Source organism: Artemia sp. Qi Xiang Cuo, chromosome 3 (assembly GCF_049724085.1).
Source record: "Artemia sp. Qi Xiang Cuo chromosome 3, ASM4972408v1, whole genome shotgun sequence".
Taxonomy (NCBI): domain Eukaryota; kingdom Metazoa; phylum Arthropoda; class Branchiopoda; order Anostraca; family Artemiidae; genus Artemia; species Artemia sp. Qi Xiang Cuo.
Window position 1 is genome coordinate 3559015 of NC_142796.1, and position 22352 is coordinate 3581366.

Genomic DNA, 22352 nt, shown 5'->3' on the forward strand with positions numbered 1-22352 from the left:
GTATTTATATACAACAAAATAAATAACTTTTCGGGTTATTCACAATATATTCCAACTGAAAACTAACTGAGGTACTCAAATGAAAACTATTCCTATGTTTTAGCTTGTTGAAATAGTAATTGGGCGATCGTCATAATTGGGCTATAGACGGTAATATTAGAGTATCACCATACTTGGACTGTAATTTGTTAAATTGGATTGCTGCTATAAAAGGTGTATTGAAAATCATGGTAATGGACTGTTTGAATGTTTGAATAAGCACTAAAATAGTGTTCACAGCACCAGATAATAACAGGTTCTGATATAGAGTTCACAACACCAGATAATAACAGGTTCTGAAATAGGGTTCACAACACCAGATTATAACAGGTTCTGAAACACCTCTTCCTGGGACTAAAGCTCTATTGTGAAAACACTATTGCAAATACAAAACCACAAATATTTAACACTAAATCCCTAATATACACTTAAATCCATTAGTATACTCAAACAGGAAATATTTAGGAGTTAAACCTCTTCCTGTGATTCTGAGGGGCATAAACCTAATGTATTTGATTTTAGAGTACAATTTATTTGTGAGTTAAAGCATGTTCTTACCTTTTGATTTTTATTCAAGATTAGCAATTTTAGGATTATTTTTTAGCAAATGGCCCTGTTCTGGAGGGCAGGGTGTCTTTAATCGTGGTTAAATGTAGCCTTAAATTAGGATGGGGGGGGGGGGGTCAACGCAAAATATTTTTGTGAGTCAACAGTTTGTCTCTAAGTTGGGGTTTTTCCTCATTAAAAAGAGTTTTTCCTCTGCAATCATCATCCTTAAAGGAGAGTCAATTCGGGGTTTTTCTAAGAAGCATTATTGGTTGTTTAGAATGAGGCTTTTTTCATCTCCGTAGAGGTGACGTTCCCTCCGATTTCCTTACAGATTCTGAATATTTTGGCTGTCAACAATTCTTTACCAAATGAAATTTTTATGTATTTATTTTATAGTGAACAGAATGTCTGGAAAAAACCTATATTTGTATTCAATAAGGGAAACGAGGTTCGTCAGAATGAGGTTTGTGCCATTTGCCAGTATTCTAGCGATCTTTTGCATCTTTTGTTGGTACAATTTCTAAGGACGAAGATCCCAGAAAACCCCACAAGGAGCTTCAGGCTGACTTGGAGAGAATTTATGCGTGGCTTGTCAGCTTTAACGCATCTCAACGAAAGAGCTCCTAATTTCTAAGGCGCATAATATGAGGACTCATCCCGATTTCGTCTTTAAAGGAGAGGCAATAACACGAGTTGATATACTACGCCTAGTTGGAGTTAAATTCTCGCCGAATCTCTCATGAACTAAGCATCTCAGTATAATTAGATCCTCTCGCTCCAAGAAGCTTGGAGTTATCCTAAGATGCAAAAGTCTCCTCCCTGGCGAGTCGATTCTGCCGCTTTTCAATTCGTGCATCAGACCTGTCATGGAATATGCATGTCCTGTCTTCGCTGGTACACCAAAAAGCCACATCACTCCAATCCAACGGATTCAAAATCCAGCGGTTCGTGCAGCAACCTCTGGGAACACGAAAGCTAAAACCCCACAGCTGATCCAGGAACGTTTCCATGTGGCGTCCATGTCGGTATTCTATAAGTACATGTATAACCCTCCATCAGAGGAGCTATCAAACCTCGTTCCTGACAGAGAAAAGCCCTTGCAATCAACTCGGCGAAGCACAGCTCGTTAGGACTACTTTGTGTAGGGTACTCCCTGCCAATAATATCTGAAATCGAGTTTCACCCGACGATCGGTCGCCACATCGACTAGCTTGCTGTCAGAGTTAATCTCGGAAAACTCTTCCCTTGACGCGTTCAAGAGAAGATATAAAAAATACCTCAATGTTGGAAAATGAGGTATTTACCAGGACTAACGGCATATCATCACCTGTGATGGAGCGGCAAAGCCTTTAATAAAGGGGGGGGGGGGGTTTCGCAATGTCCAGTGATTTTTTCGTCTATTTCTTCATATATTGAAGTACATGTTAGTTCGAAACAGATTATATATCATTTAGATACTTCAAGCCTCCCCTCCCCCTTCAAGAAAAGGCCTCAAAGAAAGTAAATTAATTTTTTATATGAAAAGGGCGATGACCAGTCTTCAGACTTGACAACAAAGGAATGAGATACGATGCTTCCGTCCTTGAAAAATATACAGTTTGTTCGGGGCAAGAGAGGGATAGTGGGGGGTGGGGATCATGTAAATTTTTTCCAATAGAATGGGGAGTAAGATCTAACCCAGAATAACTCTAACTTTCAAGGATATCATTTTAATGTCCTTTGAGCATAGGTTTGGGGGTGGGGGGGGGGGGTGAGTCAAGAATTTCTGGGAACTTCCTGATTTCAACTTAACCTTTCAACTAAACCTTGCGACTCCCCTGCTTTTCTGTTACCCTCGAACGAAACGTAGTTTAAAAAAAAACAAAAAAAAAACGAAGTGTTGTCTGACAGCAATAAAACCCAATCCTTAATGTCTGAATATATGGGCTTCGGCAAATTGAAAGGCGTCATTGCACAACATTAGTTCGAGAAAGCGGCAAATCTAAAAAAAACGTGTTTCAGGTGTGTTTATTTTTACTGTGAAGTAATTTGCTCATGGGGAAATTATTTTGGGCATCCAAAATGCGCCAACAACAATTTTGATGTAACTTTTCTTTTTCCCAACTATTTCTGTAAGTGAAAAAGGGGATTCCTATAATTTATTTTAGAAAAAAAAAACCGGAAATATCCAAAATAAAAACGCCACTAAAACCAGATATTAAAGAAAAAACAAGAAGAAAAAATCAATAACAGACACAATTAAACAAAGCCGAAAGATTTAAGTTAATATGCTTATTCTAGTTGCCCAGATAAACTGGAATGAAAACTGGAAGAACAAAGTTGCAGAAACACGAAACTAATAGAAAAACAGAAACTTACTTAAGCAGAAAAACTAAAATTACTATTGAGAACCAAATAGGGGGGAGGGGCTTGAAATGGATTAGACCCCATCGTTAGAACTTGCTTAGTTTGAAGAAACTGTATAAATTTCTAGGCTGAGGGCTAAATAGGATTCCCAGTAGGGTTGAGAGCCAATCAGTGTAGGGGATAATGAATTGGAACAACCAATAAAACTTGTTGAGTTTGGCGATGTACTTGCTTTGTTTAGTGTTTAATTCTGGGCTGTATACAAACTGTAGTATTATGCCTTATAAAATAGCTAATACTGACTTCATCCATCCATCCTCAACGGGAAGATGCACCCCATTAATAAAAAAAATAAAAAATAAACCTGAAATAACAATAATAATAATAATGTTGAAAGAATCTTGAGTATAATCACTAGTCTCTTAGACCACACCCCATATCCTTTTATAATCACATAAACTTCCTTTTATCATTTGTGATTTTTCTTTATTTTTTATTGTTTTACATAGTGTTTTTATTCACCTTTCTATCCTGTTTTCCAGTATATGATAACTGTTCATTGTAGTTTTTCTCTTTTTTTGTTTGATGTTTTCTCCGTTGATAAATGCCATTATCTTCCCCTTTCTGTTTATCCCTTTCATTTAAATTTTTTATACTTTTTCCTATAACACTTGAATTCTTCTTCCAGAAAATGAAAACCCTTTCTTTCTTTGTTTCTCTTTTTTTCTTTGATGTTTTTCTCTGTTGACAAATGCCATTTTTTCCCCTTTTATGTTTTATATTTTTTCCTATGAGATCTGAATTCTTATTCCAGAAAATGACTACCCTTTCTTTCTAAAAAAGATCTTGAAAGATAATCCCTTGTTTCCCCCTTTTTATTAGTTTTCTTAGCAAATTCATTATTTTATGATTTCTCATAGAGTGCCTTCACTCTCCCTCTCAAAACAAACATTCCCTCCCACCCGAAAAATCCAATAAAAAATAATTCCCCCCCCCCCTATTTTCCTTGAGTTTATTAGGATAAGGTTTTTACACACTTCCTCTTTATACGGTTTGTACCCTTCCTCCTAAAGTAACGATACCTTTGGCAGGAAAAAAAAAGACATTGAATCTACACAAGTAATCAGGCACTTTAGACAAGAGTAAGGACCAGCATATTTTTGTACCTCCCCCTAAAGGATACACGCTTCCTCTAAGATTTTAGACATTTAAACACGATCACACATTCTAAATAACTGTTCTGGTGTTGACCACCAAACCCAGCACCTTTTTACTTAGCACAAGTCCCGTGTGTTTTTTTTAATACCTACTCTATATAGAACGCGTAAAATTAATTCAGAATTTAAAACGCGTGTTTCAAAAGTTCTTAGCTGTCCAAACTTCGATGTTGTAAGAGCATCCATACCCAGGAATTGGGGTACATGAAGGGAAACTTCTTCTTCGATGGATCCGGGGGACTCCTAAGAGTTTGGAAATTGTAGCCTAAGTTTGTAATATTGTAAAATACACTTTCTAATATTGTAAAAATACACTTTCTTCGCCTTTTAATTTTCTTTTTTTCAATTTTCCCATTTTAGTATGTTTTGTAATATTTTTTTTTTTGTGCAATGCGTATTTTTTAAATTGGTGTGTTTATTGTTTGTTTGTTTATTGTGTCATGTGTATTTTGGCTGACAGTTTTTTCTAATTTTATTTTTTAAGCATAAAAATATAAATATTTGTATAAAATACAATTTCGTCTTTTCATAATATTTGTTTCAAATATTTTTCCCATTTAATGTTTTATTTAATATATTTTCCCCTTGTTTTATGTTATGTTTTTGATTAATTTCTAGCACGATTTTTGTGCGTGTTCATTTTAGCAGTTTAATTTTAATTTTTTTTGATATTTTCCACTAATTAATACGTCGTATTTTGATATAATTTTTTTTTAAACAATTACTTCACTTGACATTTTTTTTCGTAAAAGTGTAAGTTCGGGTCATATTTTGAAGATGGGGTATTTTTTTACTCATACTTTTTTATTCTCTCACTTCCCATATATTTTTTTTTTTTGTATTTTCAAACCTATATCCAGATACGTATTTTGGAAATTTTCTTCATGATAATTCATTAATGCGAGAAAAATACATTATAGGCACAAATTGAGAAGCAATCAGGAGAAACCAGTTCATTGCGCACGGTGTTGGCAATGAGAAATGAGGAGCTGAAAGATTGCCGTGCTGTCACCACGGAGCTTCAGCTACAACAAGAGGAGCTGTTGACTCTGCTAGATAGACTTCAAAAAACTGAATTGGCTAAGGAAGATCTTTTCGTAAGACTCCAAATGGAGAGAAAAGAGAAAAGGTAAGCGCTCGTTGTCGGAAGAAATGTCTGGAATCTTAAGATACAGATATAAGACTTTCCGATCAGGGCCCTATCCAGGATCTTTTCTGTCGGAGGGGGTTTTACTTGATTTTTTTTTCGCAGGGGGCAGGTTTACAAATGTTTTTTTTTAAAAATGTATCACAAATTTTTTTTATTCATTTTTGTTGCGTTTTCTAAGAGTTGGACAAACATTTCGGGAGGAGGGCGGGGGGGCAAAACACCTTAACCCCCCTGGATATGCCCTTGGTTCCGATTTTCTCGAAATCCAAGCTACAAACTAAAATTATAAAGTCTTTATTTGATGGAAAAAGAACATGGATGTTGCGATTTTAAAGGCACTATATGGCATTTTTTATGACACCACTTCCTAAATAGGTAAAAAGCCTTAAATTTTTTTTTACGTTGACCCGTAAAAAAATAGCATAATGCAATTATAAGATGAAAGAAAATTCTGGTCTGTTCTTACCTTCTAAGGTTTTAATGGAATTCATAATCTTCGTCGTTGTTACGCACAAAGGTCTGATCAGCCTGACAATTTATGTTCAGTCACACTTTAATACTCCTTATCTATACAATCTTCCTTATCACTACTGGTTTTCATCATCATCATCACTATCAGCATGGCTATCATTGCTATTACGCATAAACGCCTTATAAGATTTTTTTTCATAATCTTTGCTTAATTACCAAAAAACTGTTTGCTAAGCTGATCAGCTAAACAATTTATGTTCAATCGCAGTTTGATCCTGATCTTGAAAATTTTTAGTGCGACGTGTAGGCATGACAGCGACTTTATGCTAGCTAGGGAATTTTGTACAGATAAAGAATGATAGATAGCCAAATATTTGGATAACCTCTTCTGGTAATTAAATAAAAAAAACAAGTTTTTTAAACTGAAAGTAAGGAGCGACATTAAAACGTAAAACGAACAGAAATTATTCCGTATATGAAAGGGGCTGTCCCCTGCTCAACGCCTTGTTCTTTACGCTAAAGTTTTTTATTGTTTTAAAAAATAAAATTGTGAGACAGAGTCAAACTTTAGCGCAAAGAGCAAGGCGCTGAGGAGGGGACAGCCCCTTTCATATACGGAATAATTTCTGTTCGTTTTAAGTTTTAATGTCGCTCCTTACTTTCAGTTTAAAATTTGTTTTTTTATTTAATTTCTGATCGTTTTTTAGTTAATGCAGCTTTTATTTTGGTTCACCGTCATTGAATAAGTAAACGAAATTTTGTTCCAATTCTTTAAAAATGACCCCTTAATCACAAAGGCCGTTAATTAGAACAAATAGCTCTTTTGAAAGTACTAAAAAATCTTTGGCTTAAAGAGCGAGGCATTGACTAGAAGGTGAACCCAATCATATAGCTAATATTTTCTTGTTCGTTGTAAGTTTTGATGTTGCTCCTTACTTTCAGTTGAAAAACTTGTTTTTTTATATTTAATTTCTGATTTTTTTAAAAATAATGATGGGAAATCCGGCGCCCCCTTCATAGCAATGTTCCTTCCCCCATGAAAGCTAACTTCATGAAAAGATCCTCCCATATAGCCCCCGACCCACCCCCACCCCCCACCACCAGAAAAAATTCCCCCTTGAAAACGTCTGTATACTTCCCATTAACCAATACTATATGTTAACATTGGGTAAAGTTCATAACTTTCAGCCCTCCCCCTGGGGGCTTCTAGGGATTAAGTTATCCTAAAAGACATAGTTATCATAATTTCGACCATGCTGAACAAAATGGCTATCTCAAAATTTTGATCGGGTGACTTTGGGGAAAAAATGAGCGTGGGAGGGGGCCTATTTGCCCTCCATTTCTTTTTGTCACTTAAAAAGGGCACTAGAACTTTTAATTTCCGTTCCAATAAGCCCTCCCACGATATTCTAGGACCACTGGGTCGATACGATCACCCCTGAAAAAAAAAAAAATAATAAACACGCATCCGTGATCTTTCTTATCGCAAAAAATGGAAAATTCCACATTTTTCTAGATAGGAGCTTGAAACCTCTACAGTAGGGTTCTCTGATACGCTGAATATGATGGTGTGATTTTCATTAAGGTTCTATAAATTTTAGGGGGTCTTTCTCCCTTTTCTCGAAAATCAGCCAGATTTTCTGAGGCGCGTAACTTTTGATAGGTAAAATTAAACTTGATGAAACTTATATATTTGAAATCAGAATTAAAATCGGATTCTTTTGATGTATCTATTGATATCAAAATTCCGTTTTTTAGAGTTTCGGTTACCATTGAGCCGGGTTGCTCCTTAAGTTCGTTACCACGAACTGTTTGACAATTCCAGAGTCCTTACATTCTTTCTCACTTCTTTTTATACACTTCCCACGCTTTTTTCCAGTTTCAAAAAGTTTTAATGTTCCTTTCCTCCAAAGGAGCAATACTGATCAGTGTTCCTATTACTGTTAGCTCTTAAAGTGCTACAATTGCCCAAATTTGCGTTCTACACAGCTATTTTCGGTGCTACAGTAGATAAATTGACTGTAATATTGCCAAAATAGCATTTTTTTGCCGTAGGTGGCACCCTATGCACGTGCTATAGTGCCAATAATAATGAAATAGTGCTACAATAGCACTTTTGTGCTACAAGGGCCAACCCTGGTGGTGAAAACGGTACCCCACCAACAGAAAAAACAGTGTTTCTGTGGTATTCTTCCAGCCGAAAAGCGATTGCTCTTAGACCGCCGATCAAAGCAGAGTGACGAAAGACTTTTTCATAAAAAAGACATAAGAAGTAAAATCTCAAGTTTTAAGATTTCCCTTAAAATCGTTTTCTGACAAAAAATGTAAGATCTTAACACAATGATGAGTGAAAAAACGGCCTTTGTCCTGGTTTATCGTGTCTCAACTACCTCTGTTGATGTTTCAAAGTACATTCTGGAAATTTTTCATTTGAAACGTATTACTTAGGAAATTTTTGTATTATTATGCATGGTTGCCACAGGTGACACTTTTTTTTAAAATGGCACTTATCGGGACACCTGACACTATTAGGACACTTTTTAGCAAAAGTGGCACTTTTTTTGCTAAGTAGCACTATTTTACACAAAAAAAAAGATTTTCAGACAAAAAACAGGAAGGAAAACTGTCAATGTCGATATCCCTTTTCTGTCAGTTAAGATTCTTATCTTAACTCCGCGCGCGGCAATTATTGGATGCAAGAATCTCTCTGTGCGGTAAAAAACGTAAGCGTGTTTGTCTCTATCTGTGTGTGATAAATTTTTATATTCTTATTCTTATCACTGATAAGCGAAGATCACCCATGTGATTTTCGGTACGAAATACTTGGCAATGAAGAGGACAGAGACAAACATTTAACTGAAATGTGGTGGAGAAGCCTTCAATTGTTTTCAGTTGTTTAGTTCAACTATTTTGTGTTGTTGCAATAATTTGTAAGCTCATAGACGATAAGTCAGTCAAGCAGTTTGCAATTCTTGAATTCAATTTTTATGTTTTATTAGTTGAGGGTTGACTACAATTCAAAGAAGAAAAGAGCAAGAAAAGCTAAGTGTATTTTTGCGTCACTATGTTAATAGCTGTTACTATGTTAACCAGTCACTGGGCCAGTGAGTGCTCAAGTTTACGCGTCTTTTCATCGATTTCCGTGACTGGAGCTCTTGAAGCCCAGTGACTGAAAATCTCACTGGTTACATCACACAACGACTCAGCAACGCATTTCCTATCGCCAACCGGCAGATATACAGTTATTTCACGATTAAAAATATTACTAACAATGCGTAGTTCTTGAGGCGTATTTTGATTAAGGTCAATTACAATGTATCCATATGGTTTGCTTGTTGCCTGATTTTAATTTGAAAGCATCAATTTAGGCTGACCCGGATAAATTTATTTGTTTAAATTTATGTGGGAACTTGAGTCACGATCACCTTTGTACACAATGTAATGAGGATAATTCCATGCGAGAGCTCGCACACATTTACTCTGACGAAAGAGATTGTATAGGATAGTAGTTATGGGAATATTCCCATGATGGGAACGTACTGTGAACAATTAAATCATTTGGTCAGACCATTGCTGGATAAATTCCGCCAAATCGCCAACAATAAGCCATGAATTTGGTTCCGATGAACTGAATGCAAGATCCAATCACTTGATGAATTTAATTTGAGGTTCAGTTGCCCTTATTTGATCATATGACTCTTGCCAAACACTATAGCAATAATATATATTTTTTATTGACGTTTGAATTGATGCTGCTGACAACAACATTTTACGTCGATTCTGAATTATTTTCATTAAAAGTGTTGTTTTCCCGCTCATTGAGGGCTCACAGAGAAAAGCTCTGAAGGATGTTATAAACTTTAAATAATCTAAAAATCTCTCTATCTCTCTTTGTTTGTGTACTTGCGATCCTATTCAATGAACATCAACAACTGAGTTAAAATCCAATAGTTTAGTATATTAAATATATTAACATATAAAAATTTAACAGTAAAAACAAAAACTTGTGTATAAAAAAACTCTTTAATAAAATATATAACAACAACAACAACTTGTATATTTACAAAAGTACAAAAAAAAATCTGCTCTAAGTCATTCAAAGATACTGTTGTGTTGCGGTGCCCCCCCCCCCCCTTCACTGGTGGCCGTCTGGGACGCCGAATGCTGCGCACCCCCCCCCCCCCTTCCTGGGCCGCGATGCCCCTTCCAAGGTTTGGGGATATTTGTTTTATTGGAGTTTATTCACACCGAGACTTTCCCTATGACGGAAACACTCGTCTCGGTTGGAAGTTAAGTAGTGCCCAAGGGGGGAGGGGAGTACTCACACCATCTCGACAATCATAAACCTTGTCGGAAATGGTACTCACGGCAATCTTTTCCGAGAAGGCGAAAGTCTTATATGCTTGATTGTGCAATTAGGTTTTGTTCTAAAGACTTCAAGAATTAAAAGGAAACAATTATTGGACCATTGGAAGAAATTATACAATATTCTAATTCTTTTTGTGTATATAAACTAGCATATTCTCACTGTTAGTGTATTTTACACAATTAGCGTATTTAATAATATTATTTTGAAGGTGTGTAGGACTTTAATTTTTAAAATTCAGAAACAGACTGGGACCAAATTATGGATCTATGTGAGGTTTTTCCACAACATGTAAATCATCTAAAGTTCTACAGGTGTAATTTAAATGAAAGACAAATTGAGAGTTTCCTTTGTTCCTGTACTTCCTTAGTAAGCCTCACTGTGGATGACTGTTATTCAGCTGATGTAGAAACGAGTTCAGTTTGTAATTTGAGAAACTTAATAAGTGTAAACCATCTTGAAATTAAGGATAGTCGACTTTATTCCACTGATTCTTCACTGATAAAATTGACCGACTTCATGCAAAAACTAGTTCACCTTTCAGTGTACGGTGATGCAAGAGTCCGACGTATAATTGATCCGAGATGTGCCACAATCGTTTCAGTTGTGGTTGAAGTGGCGCGGGGTTGAAATTACAATTTCACATAAGTTGTCACATACCATCTCTTGAATGGTCATGGCCGACTTGGTTTGATCAAAAAATTTAAAAGGAACACACTATGCACGACGTACTCGTAGTTTAGATAGCCACTGTCTTTTCTGATGTATAATACTTGATTCAGACCTTTAGAGGAAGCACCTGTTGAGGCCCGAAAGCGAAAGTGTCCTAATTTTCAAAAACTCAGTCAAAGAAAAAAGTGATTAAAGATATTTAAAATTAATTTTTGAGTGCCTCATTAATAAACTTGTATCAACTTAGTTTCTTTTTTGAAAAATCATATCGGTGCATTTTGTCTTGTCAAAAATTATGAAAATGAAAAAAAACTTTTTATTTAGTAAAAAAAACAGAGGGACACATGTCTCATAAATTATTATAATATATTTGTATATTCAATCAGCTAGATTAGAAAATTATATAACAAAAAATATAAATAATATAATATTTTCTTAGATGTTGCTCGAAAAAAATTTCAAATATTTTATAATATATTATCAATTATAAATAAATTATTTTTTAAGGTCAACACTAATTTAAAGAACATATTTCTTATATTGGTAACATGTTAAAAAAGTTAAAGTGTTTTTTTGTTGTTCAAATCTTTTTAAAATTATATGAATAATCCAGGTATAAAAAAAAGTCAAACTCAAACAAGACAGATTGAATGTTTTTTTGCTGAATATTTAAATTATAATCCAGCATTTTAGTCCTTAAACAGGGTAGCTAAACCCATGATAAAATCATGAATTAAATGTCAAACTGAGATAGCTGAAAATATTATTCAAAAACAAATTTTTCAAAGAAACGTAAAGAGTGACATTCCCACATTTTGGCAGAAGTGAAGTTTATTAATTTTATTTGATGAAATTTTTGTGCAAAAGGAGTGAGTAATGTGTATGATGAAAAAACTGCGTATGTTGCGGATAGAGGATTAATTTTGTGGCTCAGTGCAGTGAGTGATGAATACTCTTCTTACCCATTAAATGGAACAATTTTAGAAATCTCTGAATCAAATTTGAGGACGGAATTACGGTATTCATCAGAAAGGAAAAAAAAGACAATTTGATTAATTGGAAATTTTTTTAATGTGTATTTTTATCATTAATGCAGGAATACTCTCAGCTGTAGTTTTCTATAGTAATTTAACTATTTTCAAGATTAGTGGAGGTGGGGTTGTCTTTTCAAGTTCTTGTCGAACATTCGGTATACTGGGGAGGGGGGGGGGCTCAGGTCATCCTGATCCCGGAACTCTAGAGCTGTTCCAGCTTTTTATTAAAAGTGTCTTTTCAGGCATTGTTATGTAACTTTTGAGCAACAATTTTTTTTTGACAACATACTGAAGGTAAATAATACACGAGAAAAAAAAAGAAATTAGGCCCTTAAATAGTTGCTCTTCAATATTACAAGGTTTAATCTTATTTTCGAAGTAAAACCTTAAATTAGGTTTCATTTTATCGTTATTGAGAAAGGTATGCAGGTTATCAAAAGGACATATCAGTAATGTCATAGCACTGGATCATTCTAGGACTTCTAAAACTTCTAGGACTTGATGGGAGGGATGTTCGACTGATCAAAAGGCGATGTGTTAATATTATTACTAGTAATATCAATACTACTATGACTACTATTACAACTATGCCTCCTAAGGGTATGCAGGTGAAATTTTTAATGGCTTTTAGGGGGGAAGGTGAACTGAATCACAACACGCCGTTTATATGAGGTTATCAAAAGGGCGTGATAGCAACATCTTAAGAACAGTTTGGTGTGTGAATTTGAAACTAGCAAGGCCTGCTGTGAGGGATGTTGAACTAACCAAAAGAAAATATTTTCATCCAAATGCTACTGCTTCTACTTCTACTCATACTACTACTACTGTTACTATTATTACTACTACTGCCACTAAAGCTTACGCTACTCAGTTAATTCTTCTACTAATGCTCTATCGCACCAACTTAAATCCAACTTCTTCTATAGATCGCTTGAATGACTCAGGTTGTGCTGCAAGGTTCTCAAGACCAAAATCGGTAATCTGGAAAAAGAATAAAAATAAATTTCGACCAACATCATAAATCTCTTTACATCTAAAACTGGCCAAAATTAAATTGCAGAACAATGTATGTATAAGAGTGGATGAAAAAACACTTTTTGTTCTTTATATAGTAAAATATAAAGGATCTCACATATTTTATATGCTTCAAAAATAACTGCTTGAATATCTTTTTCAGAGGTGTGGGATTTTATAACTGAGGGCAAAAGACTGACAGAAAATAATAACCAGTTCACGAGTAGTTTAAAAAATTCCCTACTAGTAAGTTTCAATATTTTATCATTATAAAATCTGACAAACAAAAAAAATGCTTTGATTTATTTGGCCAACTGATCTATTTTTATAATTACAAAGCTCTTAAGGGCACAGTAGAAACTTCTTTTTTAAGTTTCAAGCTTAGTTTTATAATATAACGCCATTTGCAACCTTTTGCTATTTATTAGAACAGTACCCATCCTGCTAAGGTTTTTGACACTATGCAAGTGAGAGAAGATTTAGTTTGCGAGGAAGGACTAAAGACATTACTTAAAGGATTAAAATAATAATGCCCCAGGCACTGATAGTTTGATAATGAGTCTTTAGAATATGGTCGTCCGAAGCTAGTGATAAATAACTGAAGATAGTAAATAAGAGTTTTAAAAAGGGAGAGGCATCTAGCAATTTTAGAAAACAAACTGAACTCCTATATAGGAAAGATGATGCTAATTATAGAAGCATGAACTTGGTTTCTGTAGCAAGTAAATTACTTAGAATGATGATACTGTTTGGACTTAAAGATGCTGTCAATAAAGCTTTAAGAGAAAAATACTGTAGTTTCAGGCAAAGGCTATAAGAGAAAACAGAATCAAATAGAAAAGTCAAACACTCCTAGACTTAGAATATGCTGATGATTTCAGCGTTCTAGATGAATATTAGTAAAAGAATGAATTTTTAGAGGGTTTGAGAGTGTATGCATACATATAAACAAGCATCATGTATCTACGAAGAGAGAGAATTACAAACCTGAGAAAAACCTCTTAAAGAAAGTTTCTTTAAAAAACAAGACGTAAATGCTGACTTCAAAGATACGTCGGTCACTTCATTGCAGCAACTAAGGTCCAACTCAGTCAGCCCTGCAAAGTGAAAAAAATAACAACAAAAAACACAGAAACAAAGACAGTCATACAACAACAATTAAACTTGTAAAAAGTTAACAATTAATACTGCAAAATACCATACTATACACCCCCTCCCCTGAAATAACAAACTAAAAGAAAAAAAAACGAATGACCGTGGATTGTCAGTTTAATTGAAATATACTGATATTTATTCCTTAAAGTTTTTATAATTTTTTATTTATGAGATTAAAAAATTGAAAACATTTAAAACATGTTTTGTTTTCAGTAAAGCACAAACTATGTTCTGGTTTTGAGAAGGCATGGGGATTATCAGCCGTACTAATGTTAATTTTTGCTCGTTTTGAGTTTAACTCGTCTATTTATTGTAATTTCTGTTCGTTTTGAGTTTCATTTATTTATTGATAGTGATTTGTGGTATTTCTACTCTTGGAAGATTATTTGACTTTTTTCCGCTCATTTATGGCATAATGGAGCTCTTTACTTTTCTTTGAAAAAATTTTTTTGAGGAATAAGTTTTTCAAATTAATTTCTGTTCGTTTTTTAATGACATAGTTTTTTCATGAAAAAAAATATTTGATATTTTTTCAGTTTTTTTTTAAATAAGAATCCATAGTTTGGGTTGCTATTTGTATTTTGGAGAAAATTTTCCAACAATTTTTAATCCTGACACAAACAGTATTTTTTAAATTTAATTTTTAACTCAGGAAGTTGACCTGAAAAATAAAACAATATCATTCCCAAAAGATTCTATCTATGCTCTTTGACAACCTGGATAAACTTACCCTCTTTTATTTATTTAAAATTGTGAGAGCAGAAGTAGTAACAGTTTTTAACTTAATACTCCCAGTTGTTCTCGATATATTGCTGAGGTGTCTTCTTGACAACCAAAAACACAATTCGTTTTAATTTAGTTTAAAGCAACATTTAGTTTCAAAGTATAATGGGCCAATCGCAAGATTGTGGTCGGTTGGGATACCCAATATCCCTAAAGACATTGTTGCTGGACCGTTCTACTATGCTGTACAAAATGACTGTCTCAAAATTTTGACTGGATGCGTTTGGAAAATGAATGGGCTTGAAAGAAGGGCTGCTTGCCCTCCAATCTCTTTTTACTCTTAAAAAAGGCACCAGAACTTTTAATTTTGAATCGAAACAGCTCTTTTAAAAATCATAATGATATTTCTACCTATTATAGAATGGTGCCGCCCATTGTATTGCTTACATACCCTTTTGAAAACCTGCATGCATACAGTTTTTTTTCTAATTGAAACTCCTCCTAAACTTTCCCTAAAAGTTTCACCTTAATACCCTTAGCGTCATTAGTTACAGTAGCTTAAATATAGTAGTAGTATTGAAAGTATACACAAAGTGCCTTCTGGCAAGTTCAAAATCCCCCAAAACTTTCTCTTAAAGGTCTAACATAATGATGTAACTTGTTCTTTAGATATTTCTTTGTCACCTTTTTGAAAGTCCACATGCTTATAGTTTGTTTTGATTTATTTCAACATCCGCCTAAATATTCCTTAAAAGCTTCACCTTAATACCCTTAGATTGTACAGTAGCAATAGTTGTAGCAGCATTAGTAGAAGTATGTGCATAGAACTGGTTTCTTCAACATCCCCTTCAACAAACGCGTAAAATTTCAGCTTAATATCATCAACTGTTCCTGAAGCATTTCTGATGCGTCCGCTAGACAGCCTGAGTAGGCATAGTATGTTTCGAATTAGTTCTACTTAGGTTCTATATATCCCAAATTTTTCACCTTAATATCCTTAGCTTTAATAGTAGAAGAAGTAGCATTAGTAGAAGAATTAACTGAGTAGCGTAAGCTTTAGTGGCAGTAGTAGTAATAATAGTAACAGTAGTAGTAGTATGAGTAGAAGCAGTAGCATTTGGATGAAAATATTTTCTTTTTGTTAGTTCAACATCCCTCACAACAGGCCCTGCTTGTTTCAACTTCACACACCAAACTGGTCCTAAGATAGTGCTGTTACACCCTTTCGACAACCTGCATACAGAATGTGTGTTGTGAGTCAGCTCAGCGCCCCCCCTCAAAATTCATGGAAAATTTCACCTTCGTGGCCTTAGGCATAGTTGTAATTGTAATCACAGTAGTAGTAGTATTGATATTACTAGCAATAGTATTAACTTATCGCCTTTTGATCAGTAGAACATCTCTCTCATCAAGTCCTAGAAGTTTTAGAAGTCCTAGAATTATCCAGTGCTGACATTGCTGATATGTCTTTTTGATAACCTTCATACCTGTCTCAATAACGAGAAAATGAAACCTAATTTAATGTGTTACTTTGAAAATAATGTTAAACGTTGTAATATTGAAGAGCAATTATTGAAGGGCCGAATTTCTTTTTTTTTTCTCGTGTATTATTTACCTTCAGTATATTGTAAAAAAAAAAACTTGTTGCTCAAAAGTTACATAACAATGCCTGAAAAGACACTTTTAATAAAAATGTGGACCAGCTATCTAGTTCCGGGATCTGTATGACCTTAGCCCCCCCCCCTCCCCAGTATACCGAATGTTCGACAAGAACTTGAAAAGACAACCCCACCCCCACTAATTTAGAAAATATTTGAATTACTCTAGAAAACAACAGCTGAAAGTATTCCCGCATTAATTATAAAAATACACATTAAAAAAAAGTTCCAATTAATCAAATTGTCTTTTTTTCCTTTCTGATGAATACCGTAATTCCGTCCTCAAATTTGATTCAGAGATTTCTAAAATTGTTCCTTTTAATTGGTAAGAAGAGTATCCATAACTCACTGCACTGAGACAAAAAATTTATCCTCTATCCGCAACATAAGCAGTTTTTTCATCATACACATTACTCACTCCTTTTGCACAAAAATTTCATCAAAGAAAACTTATAAACTTCACGTCTGCCCAAATTTGGGAATGTCACTCTTTACGTTTCTTTCAAAAATTTGTTTTTGAATAATATTTTCAGTTGTCTCAGTTTGACATTTAATTCATGATTTTATCATTGGTTTAGCTACCCTATTTAAGAACTAAAATTTTGTATTATAATTTAAATATTCAGCAAAAAAACATTCTGTCTGTCTTGTGTGAGTTGGAATTTTTTTTATAGCTGGATTATTCAGATAATTTTCAAAAGATTTGAACAACAACAATACACTTGAACTTTTTTAACAGGGCGTGTTAAAAATATAATAATTATGTTATTTAATATATTTTGTAATTTAAAAAAGATTTTACTGATTATTGATAAGCAATTCTAAAATATTGTACCTTTTTTTCGAGCAACATCTAAGACTAGCTTATATTATTTCAATTTTTTGTTTTCTAAGTTGCACTTCTATCTGAGTGAATAGACAAATATATGATCCTAATTGATGAGAAATGTGTCTTTATGTTGGTTGGATTAAATAAAAAGCTTTGGTTCATTTTCATAATTTTTGACAAGAAAAAAGGCACCTATATGAATTTTCAAAAAAGAAATGAAGTTGATACAAGTTTATTAACTGGACAATGAGGCACTCAAAAAGTAATTTTAAATATCTTTAATCACTTTTTTCTTGGAATGAGTTTTTGAAAATTAGGACACTTTCGCTTTCGGGCCACAACAGGTGCTTCCTCTCAAGGTCTGAATCAAGTATTATACATCAGAAAAGACAGTGAGTATCTAAACTCCTTCGTGTATGTTGTGTTACTTTTAAATTTTTCGATCAAACACAGTCGGCCATGACCATTCAAGAGATGGTATGTGACACCTGATGTGAAATTGTAATTCAAACCCCGCGCCACTTTAAACTAGCCTTCCACTCTCAAAAATTGATCAGTGACAATGAGTATGAGAATTTGATTGATACCCTCGGCCACCTTGAGCCAATCCAATTGGGCCAAGTATTTTTCCAGTATATCTTCCAATTTAAAAAATACTTGGAGCTTTTTTTGTTTTGTTTTTTGATAATCTGTTTTAAACGTTTATTTTTCTTTTTAAATTGACAGTTTTCTATTTTTGTGTATTATGTTTTTTCGTACGTAAACGTAATTCCGAGTTTTTTTTTTGTTAAAGGCTCGATCATATCAGTAAATAAAGCCAAAATTTAATTTTTAATTTTTTATCTTTTCTTTCAAATTAATACCTTTTTTTATTTTTTAATTTTTATCACGCTTAAGAGATTTATAAAAAATTCGTTTAAAGAATATATGTCCAGAAAAAAACATAACTGGCTCTTTACTGAGTCATTACCACGGCATTGATTTTGAATTATCATAAATTGTAATTATAGATCAAATTTTTTTTCTAACTTAAGTTCTATTATATATTGAAAAAAAATAAAAATAAAAATATTTATTTTTAAAATTTCATTAAAATATAAAATATTTTAAATTTAATGTTGTTTCGTTAGTTTCGATAAAAAAATGCAGGTACTTTATTTTCTAATTACAAAACGGAGTTCTGGCAACGTCAACTACAACATCTTGGAGTCCAGTCAAGGCCTCATCACTTATATTACAGCAAACCACTTTAAAAACCACCAACTTGACTAAATTTGTAGAAATTTCTCTAAACAACTTTTTATCCAAAGGGCAAAACGATAAAACAAGAAATGTCAATTTTAGGACTCCTGAGGCAATAAATTGGAGGCACTTCTTAAGATTTTCTATGTTAGAGTAAAAGAAAAAGTTTATGTCTAAATGTGTCAACTGTATATCCAATGGTTTATCAAACAGTCTTTTCAAATTTGGAAAATTGTTTTCGCAAAAGTTATTTGTTTGAAGAGTTATAAGTTGCTTGAAGTACATTAAATACTCCAGTCCATTTAAATTAGGTACTCGAACACTGGAACAGAATGTTACTAAATTTTCCAGGGAACGAAAGAGAAATTTAAAATTTTCATTAGAAATTTGATAGGCTATGAATCCACAGATTTTTAGATGGGCTATTCTGGTTTGGTGAGTAGCAATGGCATTGATAACAGCTTCGAAGGCTTCATGGTCATAGGCTTCATGGTCATAAAACGAGCACATATATAGTCTTAACGATGTTAGTCTCAAACCTGGCATTTTTAATAAACGAACTAATTGGTCACTATCTCCATTTCCATTTTCAACACCAACAACAACTGAAACGATTGTGGCACATCTCGGATCAATTATACGTCGGACTCTTGCATCACCGTACACTGAAAGGTGAACTAGTTTGTTCATGAAGTTGGTCAATTTTATCAGTGAAGAATCAGTGGAATAAAGTCGACTATCATTAATTTACATATGGTTTACACTTACTAAGTTTCTCAAATCACAAACTGAACTCGTTTCTACCTCAGCTTAATAACAGTCATCAACAGTGAGGATTACTAAGGAAGTACAGGAACAAAGGAAACTCAATTTGTCTTTCATTTAAATTACACCTGTAGAACTTTAGATGATTTACATGATGTGAAAAAAGCTCCCATAGATCCATTATTTGGTCCCAGTCTGTTTCTGAATTTTAAAAATTAAAGTCCTAAACACCTTCAAAATAATATTATTAAATACGCCAATGGTGTAAAATCCACTAACAGTGAGAATATGTTAGTTTAGATACACAAAACGAATTAGAATATTGTATAAGTTCTTCCAATGGTCCAATAATTGTTTCCTTTTAATTCTTGAATTTTTTAGAACAAAACCTAATTGCACAATCAAACATACGACTTTTGCCTTCTAGTGGTGCATTATTTGTACCCCTTCAGCTTCTGAAGCTCTGAAAAAAGTCTTAGCTAAGTAAATGTTTAAGACAATTGTAAGAAATTTAGTCAAATTAAAAAATATCAGATTTAAGCCACATACAAGATTTAGCAAAGACCAGATTTAGACAAGATCAGATTTAGCGACATACCGCCACAATTTAAAAAAAAAACACTTTTTATAGCGATGATCATAACGTTAACACTGTTAAAATTCAAAGAATATAAAAATGACAAAGAATCTACCAATATAATTAACTACACCCCTAACTTGACAGAAAAGCTGTCGACCCACAGCTTTTTTAATTTTTCTTGCATTGATAATATATAAAGAGATGCCCATTAAATAAAATTTCTACTTATTAAATAATAGCTTGAAGCTTTAAATTACAACGCAAAACAGAGCTAGTAAGTAGTATTAAGTAAGTATGACGGCACTAGACACTTTAGGTCCAACCGGGTGGCGCGGATCCCCGCTCTGGAGTCAGACCGCATGTAAGGGCAATGGGGGGCGGGACCCAGTTAACCTGAAACAGAGCTAGCACGTAAAAAAATGCAACACTTGCACAAGAAGATAACTTTATTCCGCAATAATTGCAATGTGTGACGTACAACACATGGTATTTAAGTTGAACCCAGAGAGCAAAAACTGATTGACCAGTCATAACTACCAAAACAAAGTTTTTAATTGGCCACAAAACTGAACTACGAAAACATAAAATAGGAAAAGAAGAAGATAAACTACCAAATTAGATTCAAAATGGAAAGAGATGCTGGCGCCTCACATTATTATTGAAAAGTTATAACTTAAAACCTTTTCTGCATCAAATTATAACGTGGTATATTGAAGTAAAAAGATTATCTAGTAAAGTTGGTCTAAATTTCTGATTTGATGAAAATGATGAAATACTACTGACTGGTTAAATGAGCATTAATAGTAAATCGTACAGTCACTCCCTCCATTGTCTAATGAACAGAAGGGAGATTTTGAGTCAGCAACATTGTGAACCGCGTTGACGAAGATTGCAGATAAAGACGTTTTTATAAACTAAAGAAATTGAAACGAATTGACAGAATACTGAAAACGAATCACATTACAAATATTTTCTTTTATACTTATTACAACATTGAAAATAAACACAAAAATTACAGTAAAATTAAAATTTGAACTGATGAGCTTTAGGCAATTAATATAATTATATATCAAATATTTAGTTTAATTTTGTTAGTTCTTTCCATCACTGTTCAAGACAAATATAATTTCACCAAAAACAAGAGTTTGGATACTGCACCGTTCCCTAACTGTAAAAGTCTAAAGCCTACCACGTCATTGGCGCTTCACTGAAAACGAACTATATTCTAAATAGTTTCTTTTCCAGTTATTACAGCATTGAAAATGAAAAAAAAATTTACAGTGAAATAAAATCTAGAACTGATGAGATTTCAACAATTAATATAATCATATATCAAATGTTTGATTTTATTTTATTAGTTATTTCCAAGACTGCTCACGACACAGTCTTTCCAAGACTGTCAAGGTAGGTAGGGAAGGAGGCAGTACCCAAACTGTTGTTTATAGTGATTTTTGTTCGTTTTAAGCCTGACTTACATATTCAATTTAAGTTTTACTCGCTTTAAGATTGATTTATTTACATTAGTATCTGTTGTATATTTGTTGCTTATGATTGTTTATTTAATTTCTACTCGTTTTGGGTTTCATTTACGCTTCAATAGTAAAAGATTTTTGTTTGTTTTAAGCTTGATTTGCATATTCAGTGTAAGCTTTAATCGTTTAAACATTTATTAATTCATTTATATGAATCAATAAATGAAGCTGTTGCATTTTTTTTTCTTTTGCTATGATAGTTTATTTAATTTCTGTTCGTTTTGGGTTTCATTTCTTCTTTCATATAATTTCTTGAGTCGTTTTGAGTATGAATTATTTTATGTTTTTGTTTTTTCTAATATTGTTTAATGTGACCTTTCCTTTTATGTGAAAAACTTCTATAGGACATTAAGTTAAAACTTTTACGGAATAATGAGAAGGGTGTTCTATTGACCAAAGGCAATATGTGCAGCCTCAGTAAAAAACAAAGGTTCGGTGTTATGTTTTTCATAATGACAAAAGACAAGTCGAGGTAAAAGTTAAGATCCCGACCAATAAAAAAAAACATAAATAAAGACGTGACAATGGATGTATTAATATAGGCAAGTCTGAAGGAGAAACTGGTAAAACCAGATCCAGTAACGAAAGACGTAGAGATCGGGCCAACAGTAACCAAAACATTAAGAAAACAAAGTTGTAATTTTACAAAGGCGCTACTTCTAATTTAAGGTCTATCTGCTTGAACCGAGTACAAACAACATGACATGATTTAACTGTCAATGGTTGAAAATAATACGACACTTGAACAACAAGAAAGAATTTTTGTCCAAGTGCCCGGACCATCAAATGTGACAAGACGTATCCAAAAACCTAGAGCAAAGGGCATGGAAAAAATGTTCAAGGGGTTGCTTAATGAAAATTAAACACAGATAAATATGATTAGACGAAAATGAACAACAAAATCTATGGTTGGAAGACAAGAAACAGGAATATTCACACCGAATCATAAAAAAAGTTTGTGCTTAGAAGAGAAGCAACAGTGAAAATCACAACAAATCCCAGGAGAATAC

At 33.4% G+C, this 22352-nt stretch overlaps 1 protein-coding gene and 1 long non-coding RNA gene across 2 annotated transcripts; both read right to left on the reverse strand.

Annotated features, from left to right (window-relative positions):
• Positions 1–12600: 12600 nt before the first annotated feature.
• On the reverse strand, positions 12601–19331 carry LOC148953659 (uncharacterized). Its single transcript, XR_016141545.1, has 3 exons — positions 19234–19331; positions 13846–13955; positions 12601–12825 (listed from the first exon to the last, which is right to left on the reverse strand). It is a non-coding gene; the product is annotated as an uncharacterized LOC148953659 (long non-coding RNA).
• LOC148953660 (uncharacterized) lies at positions 18385–19209 on the reverse strand. The gene has a single exon (XM_089086931.1). It carries the CDS (start codon positions 19153–19155, stop codon positions 18385–18387), a length of 771 nt encoding a protein of 256 aa, XP_088943057.1. The 5' UTR covers positions 19156–19209.
• Positions 19332–22352: the final 3021 nt, after the last annotated feature.

Coding starts and splice junctions, on each gene's coding strand:
- LOC148953660 (XM_089086931.1), bottom strand. CDS start 19,155: ATGAACAAACTAGTTCACCTTTCAGTGTACGGTGATGCAAGAGTCCGA.